Source organism: Bombina bombina, chromosome 1 (genome assembly GCF_027579735.1).
Source record: "Bombina bombina isolate aBomBom1 chromosome 1, aBomBom1.pri, whole genome shotgun sequence".
Lineage (NCBI taxonomy): Eukaryota > Metazoa > Chordata > Amphibia > Anura > Bombinatoridae > Bombina > Bombina bombina.
In genome coordinates, this window is record NC_069499.1 from 916,354,196 (window position 1) to 916,381,768 (window position 27,573).

The following is a 27,573-nucleotide window of genomic DNA, read 5'->3' on the forward strand; positions in this document are numbered from 1 at the left end:
TTTAAAATAAACATACAGGTACATTAGAAAATCAATATGGACACTAATTACATTTATGTATATCTGTAACTTTTGATTATGTATATAATGTGACAAAAAGCAACATTTCTATATTTGTGACCAATCATCTCCCCACTTGGCTAAGGAGAAGAATTGTATAAGTCAATAGTTTGCAAGAGGTGGTCTTCCCTTCCCACTTCTCTTTGAATTAAATTTCACAAAAAGCCAAACTGCCCAATTTCTCAAGGATCAACACATGATCCATTATTCTTTTGTTATAGGTTTCATACCCACATGCAGAGGGTAAACTCTTCATAAACAAGTGTTTTTGACACCCCTCCCTGGGTGCACACCATAATGCTGTGCACGCCTTTGATTTATATAGAGCATACAATTTTTAATAACGTTCCAATTTACATCTAATACTGAATTTGCTTTGTTCTTGTGGTATCTTTTGTTGAAGGAGAAGCAATGCACTACTCGGAGCTAGCTGAACACATCAGGTTAAAGGGACAGTCTAGTCCAAAATAAACTTTCATGATTCAGATAGGGGATGTCATTTTAAACAACTTTCCAATTTACTTTTATCACCAATTTTGCATTGTTCTCTTGGTATTCTTAGTTGATAGCTAAACCTAGGTAGGCTCATATGATTATGTCTTAGACCTTGAAGGCCGCCTCTTATCTGAATTAATTTTGACAATTTTTCACCACTAGAGGGCATTAGTGTATGTGTGTCATATAGATAACATTGAGGTCACACACTTGGGGGCCTATTTAACAAAGGTCTGTCGGACCTGATCCGACAGTGCGGCTCAGGTCCGACAGACCTCCCTGAATGCAGAGAGCAATACGCTCTCCGTATTCAACGCCGCCCCCTGCAGATTCACGGCCATTCGGCCGTCAGCAGGGGGGTATCAATCAACCCGATCGTATTCGATTGGGTTGAATTGCGGCAATGTCTGTTCGCCTGCTCAGAGCAGGTGGACAGGTTATGAAGCAGCGGTCTTTAGACTGCTGCTTTATAACTGGTGTTTCTGGCGAGTTTGAAGGCTCACCAGAAACACGGGGCTTCAAGCTCCATACGGAGCTTGATAGATATGCCCCTTGGAGTTACCTACGAGGTAGCACTGATTGGCTAAAATACAAGTCTGTCAAAAGAACTGAAATAAGGGGGAAGTTTGCAGAGGCTTAGATACAAGGTAATCACATAGGTAAAAAGTGTACTAATGGAACCATGTTGGTTATGGAAAACTAGGGAATAGGTAATAAAGGGATTATCTTTATCTATCTTTTTAAACAATACAAATTCTGGTGTAGACTGTCCATTTAAGCCAATGACAACAGGCATATATGTGCAGCCACCAATCAGCAGCTAGTTCCCTTTAAGCACTTTCTTTCCATCACACTCATTAGAAGCCATTTCACTAATAGGATAAGCCTTGACTTCACTGAACAAAGAAAGGTAGATTTCAGTAGCTTTAAACAACAACCCTTAATTCTTGTGTTACCGGTCAGTTTGGTGGAAAATGGCCCTCCTGTTTGTTAGTGTAAGGATATATTTTTAATCTGCACGAAATTCATGTTTAACCGCTTGGCAACCGAGGACGTGTCAGGCACGTCCTACAAAGGGAGTCAGTTATGGACCAAGGACGTGCCTGACACGTCCTCGGGTAATCTGAGCGCTGGAAGCAATCGAGATCGCTTCCAGCCGCTCAAACAGTATTGCAGCGATGCCTTGATGTTGAGGCATCCTGCAATACTGTTCCTGACTGCCTGGCTCCGTTTTGATCACTTCCACAGAGCGTTCACTTCCGGTTTCACGCTACGTGGAGCCCAGCAGTCAGGCAGAGCCATCGGGCAGGGTTCTGATGCTCTGTAAGTGTGCTAAGTGCTTTGGTGGGTCGAGGCACTTAGTAAAATAACAATCTAAAAAAAATATTTTTTATTTTATTTTTATAAAATATCCCAATATAGCCCCCATATATCCCCTCTCCCCCATGTGACTTCAAATATGGTGATGCCCAGTGCATCATGGGGCTTCTGGGGGTGTCCCTAGCCTGTCTCATCATAGGGTCAGGCTAGGGTCATCCAATCTGAGCTTACCTCTATAATTTAATTTTTAATAATAAAATATCCTATTTGTCTGATCATGTCAATATTTGTAAATATTGACTCTGACCAGTGTGGATCTCCCTCCCTCTCCTCACTTGCGTTTTTGTGGGAGAGAGAGAGAGATCTGTGTTTAGGAGAGAGAGATTTATTTAATATATTTGTTAAAAATTGTGAGACCCAAAGGTTCTTTTCAGAGCCATTAACCCCTAGCTTGCCAGTGATCACTATAAATCACTGGCAGTAGCACAGCAGCATTTTTTTGCTCTCTGTTCATTTTTAAGGGATTCATTTTCTTTTAGTAATTTTTTGTGAGACCCAAAGGCTCTTTTCAGAGCCATTTAGCTAGTTTCAATTTATTTTTGTAAACAATTGTGAGACCCAAAAGCACTTTTCAAAGCCATTAACCCCTAGCTTGCCAGTGATCACTATAAATTACTGGCAGTAGCACAGCAGCACTTTTTTTGCTCTCTGTTCATTTTTTTAGCTGCTAATTATTATTTTTTTTATTTTTTTGAGACCCAAAGGCTATTTTCAGAGCCATTTAGTTAATTTAAATTTTGTGTTGATTTTTTTTTTTAGTATTTTTTTTTCTCTGTGACAGATAAAAATATATCATGTCACAGAGAACATATAGTGCTGAGGAGGCGTATGCCATCCTTGCATCAGAGTCATGTGCCTCTATGTCTGACTCAGACCCCAATTTTGACCCTGCCATATGCTCAGATACATCATTAGATACAGTCTCAACTGATAGTGATGTATCTGTGGTTGCTAGACCCTTGCCAGAAGGAGACGTGTTGCTCCAGCTGCCATTGCTGCTGAAGAGTGGGTAACGCCTCATCACCAGAGGCCAGATATCCCCCCCTTCACTGCAAATCCTGGCATCAATGTGGATGTTGCAGGATTTAGCCCCCAACAGTTTATGGAGGTGATTCTGGGCGATGATGTATTGGGGAACATTGTCGCCCAAACTAATTTATATGCCCATCAGTTCCGTGCTGCAAAGCCTGACACTTTTTTGGCAAAGCAGCAATGGGCCCCCATCGATGTGGCAGAATTTAAAAAACTCTGGGCATTGACTATGCTGATGGGCATCATAAAGAAACCCTCCATCCGTTCCTACTGGAGTAGTAGCCCCATTTGCTCTACCTCCATTTTGTCCCAGAGTATGTTGAGGAAGAGGTATGAAATTATTCTACATTTCATGCACTTCAACGACAACAGCCTGTGCCCCCCTAGTGAGCATCCCCAGTTTGACAGGCTGTATAAAATTCGCCCCCTGATTACCCACTATACTGCCAGGTTTGCAGAGGCTTATACACCTGGAAGGAATATATGCGTGGATGAATCCCTGATGAAGTATAAGGGAAGGCTGGGATTCAAGCAGTATATTCCTTCCAAGCGCTCCAGGTATGGAGTAAAGGTGTATAAGCTCTGTGAGAGCGAGACTGGGTATACTCAGGCCTTCCGGGTGTATGAGGGAAAGGATATCCATCTTGGCCCTCCAGGCTGCCCAGAACATATGGGCAGGCCCGCCACTAGAAATTTTGGGGCCCCTGACTTAACCATTGATCAGGGCCCCCCCCCCCCCTTTGACATGTGCAATTTTTGACCAAGTGACTAAAACGTATATGCACTTTATTCTTAAGTGTCTATTTAAATTGGAATTGTTGTAAAGGTAGTAACATACACACACACAGACACACTCATACACTGAAACACACATAAGGATTCACATATAGACACTCTAGCAGACATGCAAAGAAACACACTTAGACACAGACACTCAGCACTTGTTTACATTGACCTGACAAGTAATGAGGTAAACTACAGTTTTGTGAAAAAATTAGATTTAGAAAACAAAATATGGAGTTCTGATTATATTTTTGCAAAGGAAGATGCCAACTATATGATGACAACAGCATGCAGTGGCTGAAAGGAAGGCCCCTGAACTGCCTAAACAATAATTTAAAGGTTAAATGGTGGATTGGTGACTTCCGGAAAGGTCTTGTTAGTCTCAAAGTCTGTAGAAAGATGTGAATAATCAGTAGTACGGCCAAAATGTCCTAAAAAGGAACAGACAATGTGTATGTGCATAGTGGTTTAGTGCACACTCAGAAATCCTCTCAAATACTAATACTTTACTCCTTGTAATAACAATTCCCATGCTCAATTAGCACTCTGCTGTAGTACCCACTGGTGGCTGCCAAAATGTAAAAAAAAAAGAATTTTTTTTTTTTTTTATAGCTCTTGTCTCATGGGGCCCCCCTGGCCCATTGGGCCCCTGACAGGAGTCACCCCTGTCACCCCCTGATGGTGGCCCTGCATATGGGAACCACTGGCAAGATTGTCTGGGACCTGATTTTACCCCTGATGAACAAAGGGAACCACTTGAATGTAGACAATTTTTATACAAGTGTCCTTTTGTTCAAGCTACTGTATTGTTTTGATACAGTAGCTTGCGGTACAATTCCCAGGACAACTTGCACACACCCGGCTAGGGGGGAGACCTCAGCTCTGCGCCAAGAGGAGCTGTTGGCAGTTATGTACAGAGACAAGAAGGATGTATACCTTCTTAGCACCATCCACACATAGAGGACTGTGGAGGTCTCTATACGTGGCAGAGCTGAGAGCACAATTAAGCCAGTGTGCATCAAGGCTTATAACCGTCATATGGGGGGGGGGTTATCTAACAGAGCAACTGCTGCTACAGCCCTACCTAATTATGAGGAAGACAATGGCCTGGTACAAAAAGGTTGCAATTTACTTAATGCAGATTGCAACCCACAACGCTTTTTTGTTCTTCAAAAAAGCAAACCCCGAAATGAAACTTACTATTTTACAGTTTCAGCTCCAGATCATTTCAGGGATTTTGTACCAAGATGCACCTGCTCCCCGGGCGGTGATGGGAGAGAGCAGAGTTGGGGCTACCCATTTTATTTTCAAAATCCCCCTACTGGGGCGAAGCAGTCTGTACCACGAGGGGGCAGAGAAAGGACACCACATTTTACTGTCCTGACTGCCCTGGACAGCCTGGACTCTGCATTGGGGACTGCTTTAAGCAGTATCACACACCGGTAATTTTTTTATTTATTTTTTTACATTTGCCGTTGTGTTTTTTGTTTGGGGGGGGGGGGGTTGGTTACGTTTACTGTTACTGATTTTTTATTTTTACTTTTACTGTGCCAGATTTTTAAATTTCACTGTTCTATTTTTTATAAGTTCTAAAATTGGTGCTATATTTTACCAAAACCCTTTACTGTCAATCTATGCATGGAGGTATGGGTGTACTCAGGGAGTCTTGCAGAAAACAACCTGGAGTGTTTTCTTGCAATAACTTACAACAGGCTCTCCTAAATCATAGTAAAAAATGAAAATATAAAAATGAAAATTGAAAAATTACCACCATACACTTTCTCCAATTTTTTGACTAAAACGCTTGCATCAAAGGCATCAAAGCACTCCATATACAATACCGTGGGGTGTCAACATTTCAAATATATACACTTTCATGGCAATAAATAAAACTGGGGTATGCATTAGGCTCCAAACTAAATATAGGCCTATCAGAAAAAATGCTCTCACTTTCAACTCAAATTACAAGTCATACAATTGTAAATGAACCTTCCAAAAATCCTGGCAAAACCTATGCATGGGGGGCATGGGTGTAATCAGGGGGTCTTGCAGAAAACAACCTGAAGTGTTTTCTTGCAATAACTTACAACAAGATCTCCTAAATCATAGTCAAAAAGCAATGTGTGTGTAAAAAGGAACATTGAAAAATTACCACCAAACACTTTCTCCAATCTTTTTGGCTAAAACGGTTGCATCAAAGCACTCCATATACAATACCTTGGGGTGTCAAAGTTTCAAATATATACACTTTCATGGCAATAAATAAAACTGAGGTATGCAATAGGCCCCAAACTAAAGATAGGCCTATCAGAAGAAATATTCTCACTTTCAACTCAAATCATACAATTGTAACTAAACCTTCCCAAAATTCTGGCAAACCTATGCATGGGGGGCATGGGTGTAATCAGGAAGTCTTGCAGAAAACAACCTGGAGTGTTTTATTGCAATAACTTATAGCAATCTTTCCTAAATCATAGTCAAAAAGCAATATGTGTGTAAAAATAAAAATTGAGGGGCGGAGCCAACTTCCAAAGCAGCAGGACATGTCTAAGTGAAGCTCCTCATCTCAAACTTGTTTTATTACATGTATTAATATAACTATTCAGCCATTTACACCTATTCAGTGGAAGATATCTATAGCTTCATTACAGCAAGATTCCAGAGCTAATTTCCCACCGCAATCCTGACCTATGCTCTTTGGAAAGCAACGCGGCCCTGCATCTGTCTAGAAATTTGCGCTACATTCAGTCTTCAGTCTACCGCGTGTCTGGGACTACTGCATATATCCCCGTCTGATGACGATCGGGAACTGTTCATACATCGAAGCGACATTACAATGAAACCTTTGCCTGTCAACATGGATGAGAATGTTCTCAAGCGCAACTCCAGCCCTATTGTGACTCCCGACATCAAGAAGCAGAAAAGGGACCCTACTAAAACTCTGGTCCTGGTTTTACCCTATCTAAAGAATATGGCCAACCCTGCTTACCGGAATCTCTCTCCTCTGAACACCAACAAGGTGGATGACAGTGGGTACTACTATGTGTCTGCAACTCAGGGAAATATGTATGTAGACAGAGTCCTGGCTGCTCTTAGCAGGCAGGGACATCACAAGGAGCACAGTAACCCAGCTAGTGCCCACCTACTCCTATGACTTGGAGTGGGATAGATAGCTGTTCATCAGCGGTGACGGTTCCCCTATGCACAACGGGACCTATCTGGATACATCTGACACCGGAGGAATAGTAAGCAGAGAACACTCAAGAAATCTACCTAAGGAACGCTTTTTACACTCAGAGCCCCATACCTTAGCAAACGTTCCTCAAGATGAGTGATATGGAGCGAGATGGCTGAGAAAAAAAAATCATAGTGAGCTTCTAGTATTATTTAGATTATATCTTATTTGAGAGAATTAACTATTATGCTTATGATGACTCCCAGTTTAAAACTTAATAATAGATATAAAATGCTCACAGCTATTCACCCGGACATTCAGCCCCCATACATTATTTGCACCTCTTAGCTAAAGCAGACTTTCTTGCTTTTTTATCATCCACATGTTTTGTGTTTTACTGTTATGAGCTGTTCGGCAACCATAGATAATACTTATGTTCACTGTTGTTTGCTTTGCCCAAGCCAAATCTATAACGATTGGCAGACACACTCTGTCATAATGAATCATTGTGATCAGTTTGTAATCAGCTATTTACATGGCTTTCTAGCTAATTCAGTAATTCTACTTTTATTGTGTGTGGCTAAGTATGTTAATATATATACATAATACTATTTGTTCCCTATGCCTTCACAAACTAAATACCCATATATTATATACCCATATAAGATTATCTATATTTAAATATTACAGTAATAACCTACAATAGGCAGTATGTATAACATTTTAACACCACATAATTCCTAACTATGGAGGCATTAACACAAACCCTTGAGAACTACACCCTATCAAACTAATAAGTGGAACTTTATCATCTTAACCCATATTCCCTAGCTAGACTCAGTAGTATATGTTACCATATAACACCTCATTTGTATTTATTCTTGTATATCTTACTATTATGAGGAAGTTTGGAGTAATTCAAACTGATCCCTTAAACAGCTATATTTATTGTACAGTACTTGGACGTGTACTAGGTGTTTGACTATATTACATGGTAGGCAGGGACTTTTAAAGAGTCACTCTAACTGCGTCCGGGACAGCGTATCACAATATAAACCTAGTGACAGCCAATTTTAATATTGATAAGTAATAGCCTGCTTATAAGAATGTTTGTTATTCTGAGTTCTTCCACCCCCCCAGTGTTATTTAAAATAGATTATATACCTGTGGGATCAGGGAAGATCTGTATATTAGTGTATCCTCATTGATAACTGTTTATTTACAGGTATTAGAGGTTTAACTAAAATGATATTTTACTATGTTCACCTCCTTTTTTCATCCCCGTGCCCCCCATAGGGATATTAGCACTTACATTTTACTATATCTGCTTAATTTAAATCCTTGGCAATGATGGTATAGAGTAGAGTATCTACTAAAGATCGTCACAACTTTTCATTTGGAGCTAGAAATTTCTCTGCATTGCTAAAAAATACTTTCTCTAGGTGGTTGCTTTTCTGAATTTGTTGGTAGCAAATAAATGTGTGTGTGCAAGAGGCCCCTTAAGAAAGTGATGTCACACAGAATTAGGTCATCATCCAAGGAAGTAAAATAATCATTATTCTTAAATCATCTTACCATTATTGGGCTAGATTACGAGTGGATCGCTATTTATCGATCCCACTCATGCACTAACTATGCTTGACTTCAGCTTTTTGTGCACGTCGGATACAGAACATATTGCAAGTTGAAAATAAAAAGTTTTTGCTTGTGTGCTAACCCGACGCACACCAAAAGCAAAAGTTATAATATTACGATTGCATTAACGCATTCCTCTATAGAAGAAAATGGAGCATGTGAAGTGGAAAAAACCTAACACTCTACTCGCGCCCCCTACTATTAACTCCTAAACCGACACCCCCCACATCGCAAGCTGCCCTGCTACACTATTAAGCCCTAATTCGCCACACCCACACATCACAAACTGCTCCGCTACACTATTAACCCCTAAACCGCCACAACCCCCATTGGTAAGTACCCACTAACCTCCTAACAGCTAACCCACCTTTATGGGTCAGAAAGTTCCTTCTTTCTTGGGAACCACTAAATGGTTTGAATAGAATCCTAGACCCTGTTCCGCCAAGGGAACTGGAACAATTACTCCAAGAGAAGATAAGTGCTTTACACAGATTAATAAGGATTTTCTCTTCACCTGGTTTACTGATTACCATGTCAGGATAAATGTGCCCTTAGGGGCACAGGACCGAACCCTATCCTGTATCCCTAGGAAACTATTTCCACCGCCCGAAGATCTGGGCCATCGCGGATCCTAGCCTGTTGAAGGAAAGAAAAACCTGTCCCCTACTTGATCCAAGAGAGGATTGGGGGCTGTCTCTTCATGCTAACTAGAGTCAGAGGAAGGCTTCTTGGACTTTTTGCTCTTATTCGAGGTTGGCTAGACCTCCATGAAGTCCTAGGTTACTCCGGTTTGGAAGAAATGGAAAAAAAACTTCTGTCCCTTAAAGTTACAAAAGGGACGAAAAAATAAAGACAAAAGTTCGGACTTGGATGCTACATCCGCAGACCCAGACCATTTATCCATGGAACACTGCAAGAAGAACGGCAACGTTAGAATATTGGCTCCAAGCCTAACAACTTGCATGCTGGCATCATAGATAACATATTAGCTAGCTGTAGAGCCTTGATCCTATCCTGGATCTCCTCTATGGTAGTCTCCTCGGAAATGAGGTCGACATGAAGTCGCACCAATAAAAGGATTCTGATGAATATACATCCTTCTTAAATAAGCATCCAGCTTCTTATCCATAGGGTCTTTGAAAGAGGAACAATCCTCAAGGGGAAATGGCAGATCTCTTGTTATAGAGAAAATGGCGCCTTAGGTCAGCAACAGGAAATATCTTCTTAAAAAACAGGGGATGGGGAAAAAAAATCCCCGGATCTTCCCATTCCTGAGTTAACATGTCCTACATAGGATCTGAAACTGGAAATACCTCTACATCAAATACCCTGTTAAGCTATCTAGGAGTCTCTGTGATAGAGTCAGAGTCCTCCATTGTAGCTATAACCTCCTTCAAGAGTTAACAGAGGAGCTTCAGCTTAAATCTAAAATTAATCTCCTCTGGATCTGCTATACTAGCAGAGATCTTCTCCTCAGAGCCACTGAGGAATGAACCTCCTCAGATAACTGAGAGATGCTGACGAACGCAGACCTAGAGGAGTGAGTTTCTTTGTTTTAGATAAATTCTTAGTTTTCCTCTTTCTCTTCCCATTAATGGAAAAAGGCTGATAAAGCTGCAAAAAACTGCAGAAGTTATTTGCGCTGCAATAACTCCTGGTAAAAAAAACATCCCCAGGAACTAGATTAGAGGAACCTCAGGGCACTGCATTTGAAAAACTGCTAAAGCTTGGGACTTTTGAGGGGAAAGCTGAGGCATGGCACGGGCAATATTAACCCGAGAGATAGATGGTACTGATATGGTATCAGATTATATTTAAGCATGTGGAATACAAACTGCATAGGAGGATTTCTCAGCCTCCAAGTAGTAAAAGCATTGGTTAACAGACAAAGTAGGGTCCTTATCAGAAAACATCCTGAAACCAGATACCCATAGGATTCAAAACTTTATTAGAATTTAAATAATAAAGATGTCACCAAAAAACAAAAAAAGATTGCATATTAAAAATGATTGAAAAATTTTCGGTGAATAGATGCACTTTCATTTTTGCACTTATATAATCATTCAGAGAGTTACTATCAGAAGTAAAGAAGATAAATATTTATTTTATTTAAAAAAAAAAAAAAAAACTCCCCAGAAACCATATTGTTCCTGTTCCACTGTTCCACCATGCCTTAACTCAATATTAGCCATAAATACACTCTGTAGAGGACAACACAAATCCCATAAGAGCCTCACATGCCTAGCCTCATAAAAAATTAGATGCATTACCCTTAAATCCCCAGAAGCAGTTCTAGAAGCACATATAGAGGATAAATATGTCCCATTTTATGTCCACAGAGGAATTTAACATCTAAAGTGCTGAGTCCCTCTTACTATGCTATGGAAGGTAAAAGCACTTACCTGTGGATCCAGCTGCAGGGCAGTAGACAGCTCTTCAAGTATGTCAGACCCAACCAGACTCTGGCAGATGACCTGGAGAAAAAGAAAAACAGAGTAACCATCCCTGGTTTTCTATAGAGGGGTAGCATAAATGTTGGATGGTAAGCAAAGACTACGTTGTAGTATACCAACTGCTAAAAGCCACCATTACTCTTACTAAAGAGATTGACATGGACAAAGCATAACCCCAATCCTTGCTTGCAAGGAAAAGTACCCATTAAAGGATTAAATATCTTCAGACACCATCTTTGCATATCCTCTTGTGAGAGAGGCAAAGAGAATGACTAGGGATTATAGTTAAGGGAAGTAACACTTAACAGCTTTGCTGGGGTGATCTTTGCCTCCTCCTGCTGGCCAGGAGTTGAATTCCCACTAGTAATTGGAATGAAATCATGGACTCTCCATGCCATAGGGAAGAAATAAAAAACCTAACATTACAGAAAATAAAAAAAAAACATTACCAAAAATAAAAAAACGCAGTTATGCCTATTCTAAAACTAAAGCCCCCCTAAAAAAAAAAACACAAAATAATAAACCCTAAACTAACACTAAAAGTTACTATAGCAATAGCCCTTAGAAGGACTTTTTGTAGGGCATTGCCCAAAAGCGATTTAGTTCTTAAAAAAAAAAAAATAACCCCACCCCTCTAAAAGCGTTGCCCTAAAGTGATTTCAGCTATATAAAATTCTAATCTTTTTGGTAGAGTTTTTTTCTGTAATGTTAGGGTTTTTTATGTAATGGTATTTTTTTTTTAATTTTATGTAAAGATAGGTTTTTTTTAATGTAAGATGTTTTTTTTAGTGCAACTTTTTCCTCTGGCCAAACTTTTTACGTGAACCTTCAAGTAGGGATGCACCAAAATTTCAGCCACCGAAACTTTCGGCCGAAAATGTGCATTTCCAATTTCTCCCGAAAGAGGACCACATCTGCAAAAAATGTGCCGCCCCCAATCCTCCTCCCGCCCCCGGTACCGCCCTTGTCTGTTCTATTGAGTTACATGCCAATCCTTAGCATAAGGTGAGCAGCACAGCACTGGCATGGTACACAGAGCACACACATTAGTACCATGACATGATGACAAAGATATTTGAAACCAGCAGTGCCCTTTTTTTTTTTTTTTTTTTTTTAGAAAGAAACCAAAGTTCTGAATACAGTATATAGTAGTAAAAAAAGGGATAAGTAACATGTTTATAAACACTCAATATTATCAGACACAGCCCTTTACACACACACAGTGAATATGTATAAGCCTCATCTACAGTGCTCATACATCAGCCTCATGCACGTTCACAGTCTATATGCATGAGGCAAATATGCGCACACCCTATATATACATAAGCCCTAAGCTCGCACACATTAGCACATGGTACCCACCAGACAGTGTATACACAAAAATTAGTAACTTTTTGTAACTGGTCTGGTAATACCCACACTCTCCCTTGTAGACTCCCACCTATTTCACTGCAGATCAGGCCCTACTGTACAAGTGACCATGCCCATTTGTTGGAGCGGTCCCGCCTACACACTCTCTCAGCTGTTCTGAGGTGACAGTGAAAGCATTGGTGGCTGTGACCTAAGGAGGATCAAGTGCCAAACTTGGTGGGGAGCGCCTGTGACGCCCATTTGTGAATTGAGAAGCAGTTTTTATACTAACTTTTACTCCTTCAGCTACCTCATGTGCAGTCATCACATTTTTCTCTTTTTTTTTGCTCTTAAAAATATTTAGTTTAATCATCTCTGTAGAAGAAATTGTCCATTATCTTGAATGCAAACTTTTGTTTTAATAACAGCTTTCCAAAGTGCTTTGCAAGTGTGTGTGTGTGAGATATTTTATTTTTAAATCATCTATTTTTTTAATGATAGGTTAAAAAAATAATGGAAAATGTTTTTGTTTGTTTTGCAGCTTATATGTTAATAAACACTGTGTCAGACTGGGCACAATGCCACTAGGTTAATATACCCTGGCAGCTTTAGAAATTATTTAATATATACAGTATGTCTGTATATATATATTTGTGTATTTATTATTTATACCCTCTGAAGAAGAAGGACTCAAACCTTTGAAACGCGTTAGGGAATCTACTTCTGTGTAAACATATTTTATCTACGTTTTAATAGTTGTTTTATAATATCCTCATTTGTTCCTCCTGCAGCCAGTTTCACTAGCGCTGCTCTGTGGGCACCTTATTTTGTACTATCTATCTTGGAACACACCACAGCTGCATGTAAATTCTTTAAGAGACTTGCATTTAAGATTGGGGATTACGCATCCCTCTCTAACCTGTGGAAAGATTATTTTAAATATATATGCTATATACATACCTCATATTGTCTGAGGTTGTCAAATGTGAGTGCAATATAAAGTGTATTTTTATGCTCTTTTAACAAATAAACAGTATTACACTATATATTTTCTCTGTGTCTCCCTGGGTATCTCTATGCTGGAGAAAGTCAATACCAGAACAGAAAGAGCACTCCAAGAGGCCAACCATCAACCCATAGGAAGTACAAGGGATCAACTCACCTTCAGAAACTTATCCCTGCATACTCCAAGAGGTTAACGAACATCACAAGAGGCACCATAGCAGAATACAAGGAGGAAATCCAATCATCTATATCTACCCCCAGTGCGGCATACTTACCTCATTTCGATTGAGGTAATATCTGGTAAGGGTAGTATATACCAACTATAACCTACATAATTACTACATCTGGAGATTTATTACGAATTATATTATCTCCAGGACCTCTATGAACATTATTTTTTAGTTCATATATTTTATATGCTATCTTTAACTGGACTCTCATTCATTATTTATTTGATGTATGTTTATATATATTTTTTATTATAATATTTAATATTGTTTAATTTTTCTTTTTCTTTTAGTATTGTATACTTTACATTGATGTACTTTTTACTTTTCTCCTTTTTGTTATAATATATACGCCTTACATACCTCTACAGTATACTGGACATATAGGCGCTGTATCCACCTTTTCGAATACGTATTTACTCTTACTGTCTAGGGCTTTACAACCCTCCCAGTATTTGTCTTATATAGCAGCCATTATCTCCTATAACCTTTCTGACCAGCGCCCACTACAGAGTAACACTTGTGTCAACTCAGGTTTCTGAGGAGACACATTTTACTTAATCCTACATATATATATATGCACCATTATCGCATTGGAAAAAGATTGGGTCACATATCAGAAAAGTCATCCATGTGATCCATACGATGTATAGCAGCATCGACTTTGGCAGTCATAATACAACTGACCCCAATTTATCAACTCGATATCAAGAATAAAATAGTCACATTGAATTTAACAGTCAAAGCACTTGATAAAGTGCAAAACTGGCCTTTTCTGACATACATGCAAGTATTCCAAGACAATTTGGTATAATTATATTATCTTGCACATGTACAATACAATCTGAAATGGCCACAGACTATTTATGAATATATGGTCTAGATTCTTTACACCTCATCACTTAGAGGTTTCCCGATTTATAGTATGAGAACTGTTAAAATAATAGAAACATTAAAAGAATAAACAGCACCAAAGTAAGGTCATACAGGCTTCTCATATAAATAAGACCTCCTAACCAGATCTCAAAATAGATAAAAAAAATATTGTGTGAGAAGCGCTAATAAAGCTTAAGTATGAAGATAAAAAAGTAAACACTTTAATATTTCAAACGAAGGCTAATGTACAATATAGGCCGAATGGAAATAACATAAAAACAAAGTTGTGTAAACAGACTATTAAAACATATGATTGTTTAACCTAACATATGAAACTGAAAATAATAAATAAAATTGCCCACAAAGAAAAAAGGAATCCATAAAAAATTAAAAAAACTAAATACAAAATTCTAAAGTATGTCAATGAGAGGGTGGTAATGATATGTGTCATCCTTCCAATGTGAAAAAAAAATGTGAGTAAACAAATGTGTATCCTTCCGTGTGAAACAAAGAAAGTTATGATCCTTAAGTTGCTATGAAAAAATCCAAAGATAGGTGGTCCTTAAAAAGAAAAGAAAAATATGTGGTGTACACCAAAAAAATATATATAAATTGAATTTTTTAATAAATAAATATATATATATATCCAAATAGGCGTATTTCCTGTGTTAAATATACATAATCTCCAAAGTGCGATAGTGCTGTCTGTCATTTCTCCTATGGAAAACAAAAGTACATAGTGCAATATTGCTAATATGTCTTATGCGGATGCAAGAATATATTAGGCTTACTGAATATCCTGAAGTACAAAGAACCTGAGCCGTTAGTTCGTCATGGAGCGTCTATGCATTTTGGCTTTTAACAAGGCCTTTTTCAAGACTAATAATGGCTTACTGGGATCTGCACTTAAAAGGGATATCCAATCAGTATGTAGCAATTAGGTGCCAAAATTAAAAACCTTAATTTTCTCTCTGTAACGTATATCCAGATGCGCTACATCACTTCCGGTTGTGACTGCTTCTGGTTATGATGACTTTCAGCCTGTAATTCCAGACTATGGATTTTCGTAAAAGATTTTAGTTCTTTCGGTTTGGTTCTCTGGATATCTATTTTTTTTAATGACTGATCTCAGTCTGTGCCAAAACTATTGTGTATCTTATATTTTACTATACATTTTCATACTTATGCCGGATAGAAACAGTGGAGTCGGTTATCTCTAATGGAAGTATTGTAAAATATTTGAGGCACAGCAAATCAGTGAGATCTTTTTCAAAAACATTGTGTGTATTAAAAGTTTAGAGTATTAGAAAATATTTAAAAATATATTATGAAAAACATTATCATAAATGTTATCAAAAATATTATCAAACATATTATCAAAATGACTGTAAATCGGCTCAGGTTCTAAAACTTCTAAAATATCCCAACTATCCATTCAAGGTAATAAAAAACAGTTAAAATAGAAATAATTCAAATAGAAAGAAAATAACAATAGAAATGACAATAAAAAATGACAATAAAAGATGACAAAAATGTCCAAAAATAACAATAATAATAAGAATAGCAATTATTTAAATTGTAGTGTATTTTAATATAAACAATAAAAACAATAACAGTATATACGTATATAAATCCCATTGTATTATATTCAAAATATATATATTTGAAATAAATTAGAAACTTGTTCCAAGACCATACTCCAAAACAATTTTTAAAAACCCATACACTTTGGAAAGTTGACAAATACAGTATTTGTTTATATCATGTTCCAAAGTCCCAAAGTTGTGTTTTCTCTATCAGAGTAGGTGGAATATCTCAGTGTTACTATTAAGACCTTTGGGAAACATACAATCCAACTGGAAAATCCATTTAGATTCAGTTCTCAAAAGCTGTTTTTCAAAATCTCCTCTCCAGTTTTTGAATGGTTTGCACAAATCCATATATTTCAGACTTTTACTACTGCTGTTGTATTGTTCTTTAAAATGTCTATATAGGGGGACATCATTTTTCTTCCATTTAATCTGAAGCAGATGTTAATGGATCCTATCTCTTAGTTTTCTAGATGTTTGTCCTATGTATTTGAGCCCGCACCCACATTCAATTAAATATATCTCTCCCTTATCGTGGCAACAAATCTTAACTTTTATTTGAAAATATTCTTTAGTTGTCCACGATTGAAAAATGTTGGATTTTTTTACCATGTTTGCAGGCTTTGCACGTGTGACATGAATCATCATACTTAAAGGGACATGAAACCCTAACATTTACTTTCGTAATTTAGGTAGAACAGACAATTTTAAACAACTTTCCAATTTACTTCTTTTTCCACATTTGCTTCATTCTCTTGATATAATTTGTTGAGGAAGCAGCAGTGTTCTACTGGTTTCTAACTGAACACATGGGTGACCCAATGGCCATTGGTATATATATGCAGCCACCAATCAGCAGCTAGAACCTAGGTTCTTTGCTGCTCCTGAGCTTACCTAGATTAACCTTTCAGCAAAGGATAACAAGAGAAGGAAGCAAATTAAATAATAGAAGTAAATTGAAAAGTTGTTTGAAATTGTATGCTCTGTCTGTCACGCCACGCCGCACGCTCTAGCCGTTGCTAGGGGCGCGGCGTCTCCTTCCTGCTCATTGCCTAGGGCTGTGTCGGCTCTGGATGCGTGCGGCGTTGACATCATCGCTGCGCGCTCCTGATGCCGACCGGTCCTGTGGCGCCAATCCTCTGCTTACTTAAACGGGCAGCAAACGATCTGTCACTGCCCAAGTATAGGCGCTACTTCGTGTACTCCTGGGTGTGATAGATCGTTTGCTGGACTGATATTGTTGTTGATCCCTGCCTGTCTCACTACGCTACCTGGTTAACCCCTGAATTGCTGGACTGATTTATTGTTGTTGATCCCTGCCTGTCTCACTACGCTACCTGGTTAACCCCTGAATTGCTGGACTGATTTCTCATTGCTGATCCCTGCCTGTTTAACTACACTACCTGGTTAACCCCTGCATTACTGTCTGATATATTGTTGCTAAACCCTGCCTGTCTCACTACGCTACCTGGTTAATCCCTGAATTTCTGGACTGATTTATTGTTGCCGAATCCTGCCTGCCTGACCATTCTCATAGTTTGCCTTGTGCTGTCCTGCCTGTGGTGAGTGCCGCTCTCCTCATTTGTCTAATAATCTCTGCTCTGGGATATTCCCTATCCTTCCGGCTCGATGCCGGGATAACAAGACTACTGTCCGAGTTCTGTCTGATAGAGGAGTATCCCACGAGCATTACATTATACTTGGGCCATGCAGCCAGATGAGGTGGCACGAGCTGTTTATCTTCAGGGACAGATGTTGGGAACCCATACCATGCAGCTGCAGAATATGGATTCCAAGCTAGAGGCTATTACCGCTCAACACGCCTTACTAGTTGCCGCGACTGATGCCGCTCCTGTTGCTATTCCACCAGCCCCTACTCCCAGTACCGTGACTTCTCCCTCCACTCCTGGAAGTATACCCCGGATACCCTTGCCTGACAAGTATGACGGTACTACTGACTGCAGGGGCTTTCTGAACCAATGCAGGCTGCACTTCCGCAATGATCCTCACACCTTCCAGTCTCATCAGTCAAGGGTCACCTTTATCATTTCTTTGTTAAAGGACAAAGCTCTAGCCTGGGTCTCTCCCCTTTTGGAACAGAATGCTACACTCTTGCAAGACGCTGATGAGTTCATTACTGCCTTGTCTTCTGTGTTTGGGACTTCTGGCCGTACCTCTGCTGCGGAATATTCTCTCCTGGATCTCGCCAAGGCAGTAAAACCATGGCACAATTTGCCTTTGAGTTCCGCACCTTGGCACTAGAAACCACTTGGGATGGCAGTGCTCTCAAGGCAGCCTTCAGGAGGGGTCTCCATGAACGCATCAAAGATGAACTCACTTATCGTGATATTCCCTCTTCTTTGGATGATTTCATAGTGCTTTGTATCAATCTGGACTCTCGCTTTCAGGAAAGACAAGCCGAGAGAGACAGAACTAGGAGGGTCCTTCCCTCCTAACCTCCTGTTCGCTCAGCTTCAACAGCAACCGCTAACCCTTCAGCTACTCTAGTTACCTCAGTAGAAGAACCCATGGATCTCTCCTCCTTTCAACCTTCAGAGTCCGAAAGACAGAAAAGGAGGAGACTGAGACTATGTTTTTATTGTGGATCTAACACCCACCAACTGAAGGGCTGTGACATTCGGCCGGGAAAAGCCAATGCTTAGGGGATATCACTGGGGTACCTCTAAGCATGGTCTCAACCAAATCCCCTCACTCCTCTTGAATCTTGGTACCTGTTACCCTTACCTTCCTTCAGAATATTGTCCACACTCAAGCCTTCATTGATTCAGGGGCAGCTGGAAACTTCCTGGATCATCATTTTATGATGCAAGCCAGTTTACCTCTTCTGCAGAAAAGACACTGTCTCAAAATAACCACCCTGGATGGCACCCCCCTTGGTTCAAGCGTGATCCATTTTGAGTCAGCACCCCTGACTCTGACTGTGGGAGTCCTCCACTCCCAACAGCTGCAGTTTGAGGTCATTCATTCCCCAGCACAGCCTGTCATCCTTGGTCTTCCTTGGCTTCGGATACACAATCCACAGTTCGACTGGGCTGAGGGACAACTGGCCTCCTGGGGTACCTCCTGTTTCCACTCCTGTCTTGCTAAAGTCATTCCTCTGCCCTGTATTCCCATAGCCATTATACAGACTCCTTCAAACCTTCCTTCAGTATACACAGACTTTGTGGATGTGTTCGAGAAAAAAGCAGCCGACGTGCTGCCACCCCACCGTCCTTATGACTGCAAGATCAACCTCTTTCCCGGAGCCCCACTTCCTAAAGGGAGGACTTATCCACTCTCCAAGGCTGAAACCACATCCATGGAGGAGTACATCCAAGAGAACCTAGCCAAAGGGTTCCTTCACCCTTCTTCCTCTCCTGCTGGGGCTGGCTTCTTTTTTTGTCAGTAAGAAGGATGGCGGGCTCAGACCCTGCATTGACTACAGGGCCTTGAACAAAATAACCATTAAGAATCGCTTTCCCATACCTTTGATCACTTAACTGTATGACTCACTCCAGAATGCTTGCTTTTTCACCAAATTGGACTTACGTGGGGCATACAATCTGATTTGCACATTTCCAGGCCACAAATGGAAGACCGCCTTTAACACAAGATCTGGGCATTACGAATACCTTGTAATGCCCTTTGGGCTGTGTAATGCCCCTGCAGTCTTCCAGGCATTTGTCAACGATGTCTTCCATGATCTCCTTAACCGCACGGTCATCGTTTATCTGGATGATATCCTTGTTTTCTCTTCCACTTTAGAGGAGCATCATAGGCACGTTAGACAAGTGCTTCTTCATCTGAGAGAGAATTCTTTGGTAGCCAAATTAGAAAAGTGTGAGTTTGATCAGGAGCAAATCCAATTCCTTGGTTATGTCATCTCGAAGGAAGGTTTTTCCATGGATCCTGCTAAACTCACCACAGTTCTACAATGGCCTCAACCTACCTCTTTAAAGGAATTGCAGAGATTATTTGGATTCTCCAACTACTACTGCAAGTTTATATAGAACTTTTCCCAAATAGTGGCTCCTCTCACTGAATTGAGAAAGTGCAACAAAGACTGTAAACATTGACCTCCTGAGGCCGTAAACACCTTTTCTTTTCTGAAAAAGGCTTTTTGTTCAGCTCCTGTCCTTCTCCATCCTGATCCTGACCTACAGTTCACTTTAGAGGTGGATGCCTCTGAGATAGGAGCTGAAGCAAATCTTACCCAGAGGGTCCCTTTGACTTCCAAGTCCCACCCTGTAGCATTTTTCTCTAAACGCTTTACTCCTGCTGAGAGGAACTACGATGTGGGTAACCGTGAACTCTTAGCCATTAAGATGGCCTTGACGGAATGGCATCATTGGTTAGAGGGCATCACCAATCCTATTCAGATTCTCACCGATCACAAGAATCTGACTTACAAAGAGACTGCTCATCGACTCAATCCCCGACAGGCCAGGTAGGCCTTGTTCTTTTCCCGTTTTAACTTTGTTGTCTCTTATTTTCCCAGGACCAAAAACAAGAAGGCGGACGCCCTTTCCCGTCAGTTCCCTCACTCAAATGATTCCTCAGAAGCTCCTATCGAACACATCATACCCCCCTCCTGTGTGGTTGCTCAACTCAATACCACCCTTCTGCAAAGATTGCAAACCTCCTGGTGCCCCCATGGCCTCCGATATCTTGAAGCCTACCTTAGAGTCTTTGTCAATGCTAGTCATACCAACTGGTCTGAGTTGCTACCCCTAGCCGAGCTGGCAAGAAACAATCATTGGCACTCTTCTCTTTGATGTTCTCCATTTCAAGTCGCAGCTGGGTATCAACCTCATGTGTTCCCTCTTTCAACTCAGTCCACTAGGGTTCCTGCCTCAGACCAACACGTCACTGGACTCACCACTCATTGGCAATGTATTCGCTCTCCGCTACATTCTGCTGTCTCTAGATATAAGAAGTTTGCTGATCGTCATAGGACTTCTGTACGAACCATTCCAGTGGGTGAACGTGTGTGGATATCTACCTGACACATGAGTCTACGTCAACCCTGTCACAAATTAGGGCCCAGATATATATCGGTCCTTACAAGGTCCTGTAAAGATTGTCCCCTGTTGTCTACCAAGTAGCCTTACCAAAAACCCTACGTATACATCCAGTCTTCCACATCTCCTTGCTTAAACCTTACATCAAGAATAGATATACCCGGATCCGAGCTCCACCTCCTCCTCTTCTGATATGTGGGGACCCAGAATATGAGGTAGCTAAGATCCTGGACTCTAGATACAGGCGCAGACAATTGCAATACCTGGTACATTGGAAGGGTTACTCCCTGGCGATCATTCCTGGGTTCCTGCCCGTGATGTGCATGCTCAATCTCTGGTCTCCAAGTTCCATGCTGCTCATCCTTTGAAGTCGACTCCGTTTCCCAGAGGGAACCTTTGTGGAGGGAGCTATGTCACGCCGCGCCACTCTAGCCATTGCTAGGGGCACGGCGTCTCCTTCCTGCTCGTTGCCTAGGGTTGTGTCAGCTCTGGATGCGTGCGGCACTGAAGTCATCGCTGCACGCTCCTGATGCTGACCGGTCCTGTGGTGCCAATCCTCTGCTTACTTAAACGGGCAGCAAACGATCTGTCACTGCCCAAGTATAGGTGCTACTTCATGTACTCCTGGGTGTGATAGATTGTTTGCTGGAGTGATATTGTTGTTGATCCCTGCCTGTCTCACTACGCTACCTGTTTAACCCCTCAATTGCTGGACTGATTTATTGTTGTTGATCCCTGCCTGTCTCACTACGCTACCTGGTTAACCCCTGAATTGCTGGACTGATTTCTTGTTGCTGATCCCTGCCTGTCTCACTACACTACCTGGTTAACCCCTGGATTACTGTCTGATATATTGTTGCTAAACCCTGCCTGTCTCACTACGCTACCTGGTTAATCCCTGAATTTCTGGACTGATTTATTGTTGCCGAATCCTGCCTGCCTGACCATTCTCGTAGTTTGCCTTGTGCTGTCCTGCCTGTGGTAAATGCCGCTCTTCTCATTTGTCTAATAATCTCTGCTCTGGGATATTCCCTATCCTTCCGGGTCGACGCTGTGGGATAACAAGACTACTGGACGAGTTCGGTCTGATAGAGAGTATCCCACGAGCATTACACTGTCTAAATTATGAAAGAAAAAATGTGGGTTTCATGTCCATTTAAGCGTTATTAGCGTTTCTCACACAATATTTTTTAACTGTTAAAATACTGATATGGACACTTCTTTATATGGGAAATTTCCTGCTGTGTACTTCATGATTTTTTGTTTAAATTAAAAAAAAAAACAGTTGACACAAGCAGGGACTTATAAGAAATATCTGGTTTCAAGGGCATAATAGTCAAAAAAATTACATGCTCTAATTTGTTAGCACATCTAATTTTAAGACTACAGACCCTGCACTACTGTGTGTTTAACCCCCAAAAGAGTTAAACACACAGAAGAAATACTGCTCAGGACCTGCAGAGCACTGCTGGTCCTGAAAGAAAACCACTGTTGATCCAATCAGCAACACTCGTTGTATGAGTCAGCTGTGTAACTAGCACTGCTGATTGGATCAGCAGCAGTTTCCTCTTCAGACCAGCAGTGGTCTACAGGTCCTAAACTGCACTTCTTCTGTGTGTTTACCCCTTTGTGGGTGGTTAAACACACACAATAGAGCAGGGTTGACAGTCTTAAAATGACATGATCTAACGGATTAGACCATGTAGTCTTTCAACTATTATGGCCCTTTCATATGCAGTCATGAGAAGAAAAGAGATTTTCAAATTACCTGAACATCGCAAATCAATATTTCTTTTTGTTTTTTTGAGATTGCTGCAGATTTCATCGCTTATTATGTCTGAGCATAATGTCAGTGGATCTATAAAAAAAAAATAGATACATATACAGGTGGCCCTCGTTTTACAACGGTTCAATTTACACCGTTTCAGAATAACAACCTTTTTTTCCAGTCATGTGACTGCTATTGAAAAGCATTGAGAAGCAGTGCATTTATTAAAATAGCCAGTAGGTGGAGCTGTCCGCTTGTGTTGCAGCAAAGCCAAGCAAGCTGAAATGAATAATTTTAACCAGACCTGAGCTATCAAGCAGATTTCAAAGGAACTGTCAGGGTGCCAGGAATCAGACTGAGACGAGAAGTGCAAAAATAATCACACCTTTATTAATAGCAAAAAATAATAAAAAGTCCACAAGTCAAATAACAAGCCAGGAATCAAAACCAGAGCTGGTAGTCAGACAAGCCGAGTCAGGAGCCAAAGCGAGTAGTCAGATGAGCCGGAATCAGGAACAAGGAGAACAGCAGAGTCAGGAACAAGCCAGGGATCAGGAACCAGGAAGGATGTCAGACAACCAGGTAATACACAGGAGCTCTCACAAACAGGTCTGAGACAATGCAAGGACAAAGCATACTGAACAGAGGCCCTTAAAATAATAAGTGATGACATCACAATTCTGAGACTGCATCCTGTCTCACATGGATGATGTAAACCAGTCTGGCCATAAAAGGAAGTGCAGGAAGTGAGCAGCATCCCCCACAGTGCACCATAGTCAGGAAGAGAGGAGAGTAAATGGCTGCCAGCAGGACATGGCAAACAAGTCAGTTTTTTCGTGACAGTACCCTCCCCTCAACGACCCCTCCCCAGCGGAAAGACAAAAGGCTTATTGGGGAAACGGGCATGGAAGGCACAGAGGAGGGCGGCAGCATGAACATCAGAGGAGGGAATCCATGAACGCTCCTCTGGACCGTAGCCCCTCCAATGAACCAAATACTGTACGCGGCCCCTGGACATACAAGAGTCAATAATGCTGCTGACCTCATACTCCTCATGGTTGTCAACAAAGATAGGACGGGGACGAGGCAACACAGTGGTAAACCGATTACAAACCAATGGTTTCAAGAGGGAGACATGAAAAACATTGGAGATGCGCATTGCAGGAGGAAGGTCAAGAGCGTAGGCCACAGGATTGACCCGTCGGAGTATTCGAAAAGTACCAACATAACGGGGAGCCAGTTTATTGGAAGGCACACAAAGGTTCAAGTTGCTGGCGGACAGCCAAACTCTCTCACCAACCTGGTAGGAAGGTGCAGGCAGACGCCTACGATCAGCCTGGAACTTTTGGCGCTGCATAGAACGATGAAGGCAATCCTGAATCTACACCCACGTGGAACGGAGTTGCCGGAGATGCTCCTCCAAAGCTGAAATACCCTGAGACATGAATGAATCGGGCAATAAGGATGGTTGAAACCCATAATTCGCCATGAACGGGGATAACTTGGAGGAAGCATTAATAGCACTATTACGAGCAAACTCTGCCCAAGGTAACAGTTCAGACCAATTATTGTGGTGATCTGAGACATAGCAACGGAGGAACTGTTCCAGAGCTTGATTAGACCGTTCCACAGCCCCATTGGATTGAGGGTGATATGCCGAGGAGAAGGAGAGCTGGATCCCCATTTGAGCACAAAAGGAACGCAAAATCTGGAGACAAACTGGCTACCCCGGTCCGACACTATCTCCTTGGGTAACCCATGTAAACGGAAGACCTCACGGGCAAAAATTGAAGCAAGCACCTGAGCGGTAGGCAACTTCTTCAAGGGAATGCAATGTGACATTTTAGAAAAACGGTCAACCACCATAAGGATAACAGTATTGCCATTGGAAACAGGGAGCTCGACAATGAAGTCCATGGAAAGATGTGTCCAAGCTGAGCAGGAGGCAACATACGCAGCAACATCAGAACGAAGACCTGGCCACCAGAATTGTCGAGTGACAGACCAAATCATTTGGTTCTTGCCTGGGTGACCTGCGGCTTTAGGATAGTGGTAAGTGTGCAAAAGTTTAGTTCGAAGATTCTCAGGAACAAAACACTTACCACTAGGTTTCTCAGGAGGTGCATTGGTTTGTGCAGCCAGGATCTCCTCCCCCAAGGGAGAAGTAAAATTAGTACGTATGGTAGCCAAAATATGGTCAGGAGGTATAACTGGAGTAGGTACAGACTCCTCCTTGGACAGAGGTGAAAATTGTCGAGAGAGGGCATCAGCCCTAACATTCTTACTACCAGGCAGGTAGGAGACCACATAATTAAATCGAGACAAAAATAGCGCCCATCTGGCCTGTCGGGGCGACAAACGTTTTGCTTCAGATAGATAAGTTAAATTCTTGTGGTCAGTAAGAATGAGCACTGGCACGCTAGTACCCTTGAGAAGATGCCTCCATTCCTTGAGTGCCAAAATTATGGCCAGTAATTCCCTGTCGCCAATTTCATAATTGCACTCTGCTGGAGACAATTTCTTAGAGAAGAAACCACACAGATGCAAGGAACCGTCAGGCGTAGGACATTGAGACAAGAGGGCACCTACTCCAGTCTCAGACGCATCAACCTCAAGAACGAAAGGCAGGACAGGGTTAGGATGAGCCAGAACTGGAGCAGCAGCAAAGACAGCCTTAAGACTATCAAAGGCCTCAATGGCAGTAGGTGACCAATGGAGTGGATCATTCTCTTTACGGGTCATGTCTGTGATAGGTTTGACCAAGGAACCTATCCTTGACCAAGGAATAATAATAAACGTTCTATAGTAATTGGCGAACCCCAAAAAACATTGAATAGACTGAAAACCAACTGGGCGAGGCCACTGCAGAACTGCAGATAACTTCTCAGGATCCATGGAGAACCCTGCAACTGAGATAACATAACCTAGGAAGGTTACTTGAGTCTGATGGAACTCACATTTCTCAAGTTTACAAAACAGGCCGTTCTCACGTAGTCTCTGAAGAACCTGTGTAACATCAGAACGATGAGCCTCAAGTGTGGGTGAGTGTATGAGGATGTCGTCTCAGTACACCCCAACACACTGTTGCAACATATCTCGTAGGACATCATTAATAAATTCCTGCAAAACAGCAGGAGCATTACATAGGCCAAAGGGCATTACAAGATACTCATAATGCCCGCTCCTGGTGTTAAATGCTGTTTTCCATTCGTGGCCCTCCTTGATCCTAACGAGATTGTACGCTCCTCTCAAATCAAGCTTAGTAAAGACCGTAGCATCCTTGAGGAGGTAAAACAGTTCCGTAATGAGCGGAATAGGGTAAGCATTCTTAATGGTAAGACAATTAAGACCCCTATAATCGATGCATGCTCTTAACTCACCACCCTTCTTCTTCACAAAGAAGAAGCCAGCCTCTGCAGGAGAGCAGGATTTGCGGATGATCCCCCGCGACAGAGCATCGGAAACATACTCCTCCATAGCACAATTCTCTGCAACAGACAGAGGGTAAACCCGGCCCCGAGGAGGAATGGCTTTGGGTTGCAGGTCTATGGCACAATCGTAAGACCGGTGAGGAGGCAACCTACCGGCACGCACCTTGTCAAAAATGTCTAGGAACTCTCGGTACTCCTCTGGCAATGGAGATACTGAAGAAATGCACAAGACTTTAACTGGTTTCTGAAGACAAGTGGAAATACATTGCGGAGACCAGGACAAAATTTCGGACCTGCGCCAGTCGAGACTGGGATTGTGCTTTTGGAGCCAGGGATAACCCAGAACAACCGGAAAATGCGGAGAGTTTATCACCTGGAACTGGAGGGTTTCAAAATGGAGAGCCCCAACAGCCATGGACAACGGAGCGGTTTCATGAGTAACAAGTGCGGACTGAAGGGGCCTGCCATCAATGGCCTCAATAGCAAGCGGAACGGACCGAGGCAAAACAGGAATGGAGTGCTTCGATACAAAAGCACTGTCAATGAAATAGCCCGCAGCACCGGAGTCAACAAGAGCCTGGGTGACTATGGAGGAGTCCACCCAGGAAAGGACAACCGTGGATAAAGGATAAACCACCTAAGGTCTGCCCCCGACAGGACCTTAGGTGTGAGCGTTCCCGGCCGTGTAGGACAAGACTTCAAAAGGTGGCCCTGTAACCCACAATAGAGGCAGAGCCCCTCCCTCCTCCTAAAGGCCCGCTCCGCCGCGGAGAGATGTGTAAATCCCAACTGCATCGGCTCAGCAGTACCTGGTGACTCGGGACCAGGAGGCATGGGAGGAGAGGGAGGCATGGGTGGGAATGAACACGTAGGAGACAACGGTGCAGGAGGCTTCCGCAAGCGCTCCTTGAAAGAAGGCCTCTCACTTAGTCTGATGTCAATTAGGATCAAAAAAGACACCAATGCCTCGAGATCCTCTGGTAAATCTCTGGCAGCAACTTCATCTTTAATCGCATCAGAGAGCCCATGAAAGAAGGCGGCAACAAGGGCTTCATTGTTCCAGCCTACCTCTGCTGCAAGCGTACGGAACTCAATGGCATACTGAGCAACAGATCTTGTATCTTGCTGAATGGACAAGAGTAGTTTAGCAGCAGAGGAGGAACGAGCTGGAACATCAAATACCCTTCGAAAGGAGGCCACAAATTCAGGGTAATTTGAAATCCCAGGTTTATTAGTCTCCCACAAGGGATTAGCCTAGGCAAGAGCTGTGTCAGAGAGTAACGAGATGAGAAA

General features: G+C 41.7%; 1 protein-coding gene across 1 annotated transcript in view; it reads right to left on the reverse strand.

The window, feature by feature from the left end:
• TERB1 (telomere repeat binding bouquet formation protein 1) overlaps positions 1 to 27,573 on the reverse strand; it is a 273,372-nt gene that overhangs the window by 80,009 nt on the left and 165,790 nt on the right. Inside the window, exon 15 of the mRNA XM_053715885.1 lies at positions 22,850 to 22,939. Coding sequence (XP_053571860.1) covers positions 22,850 to 22,939 — 90 coding nt within the window. The remainder of the gene's footprint in view (positions 1 to 22,849; positions 22,940 to 27,573) is intronic.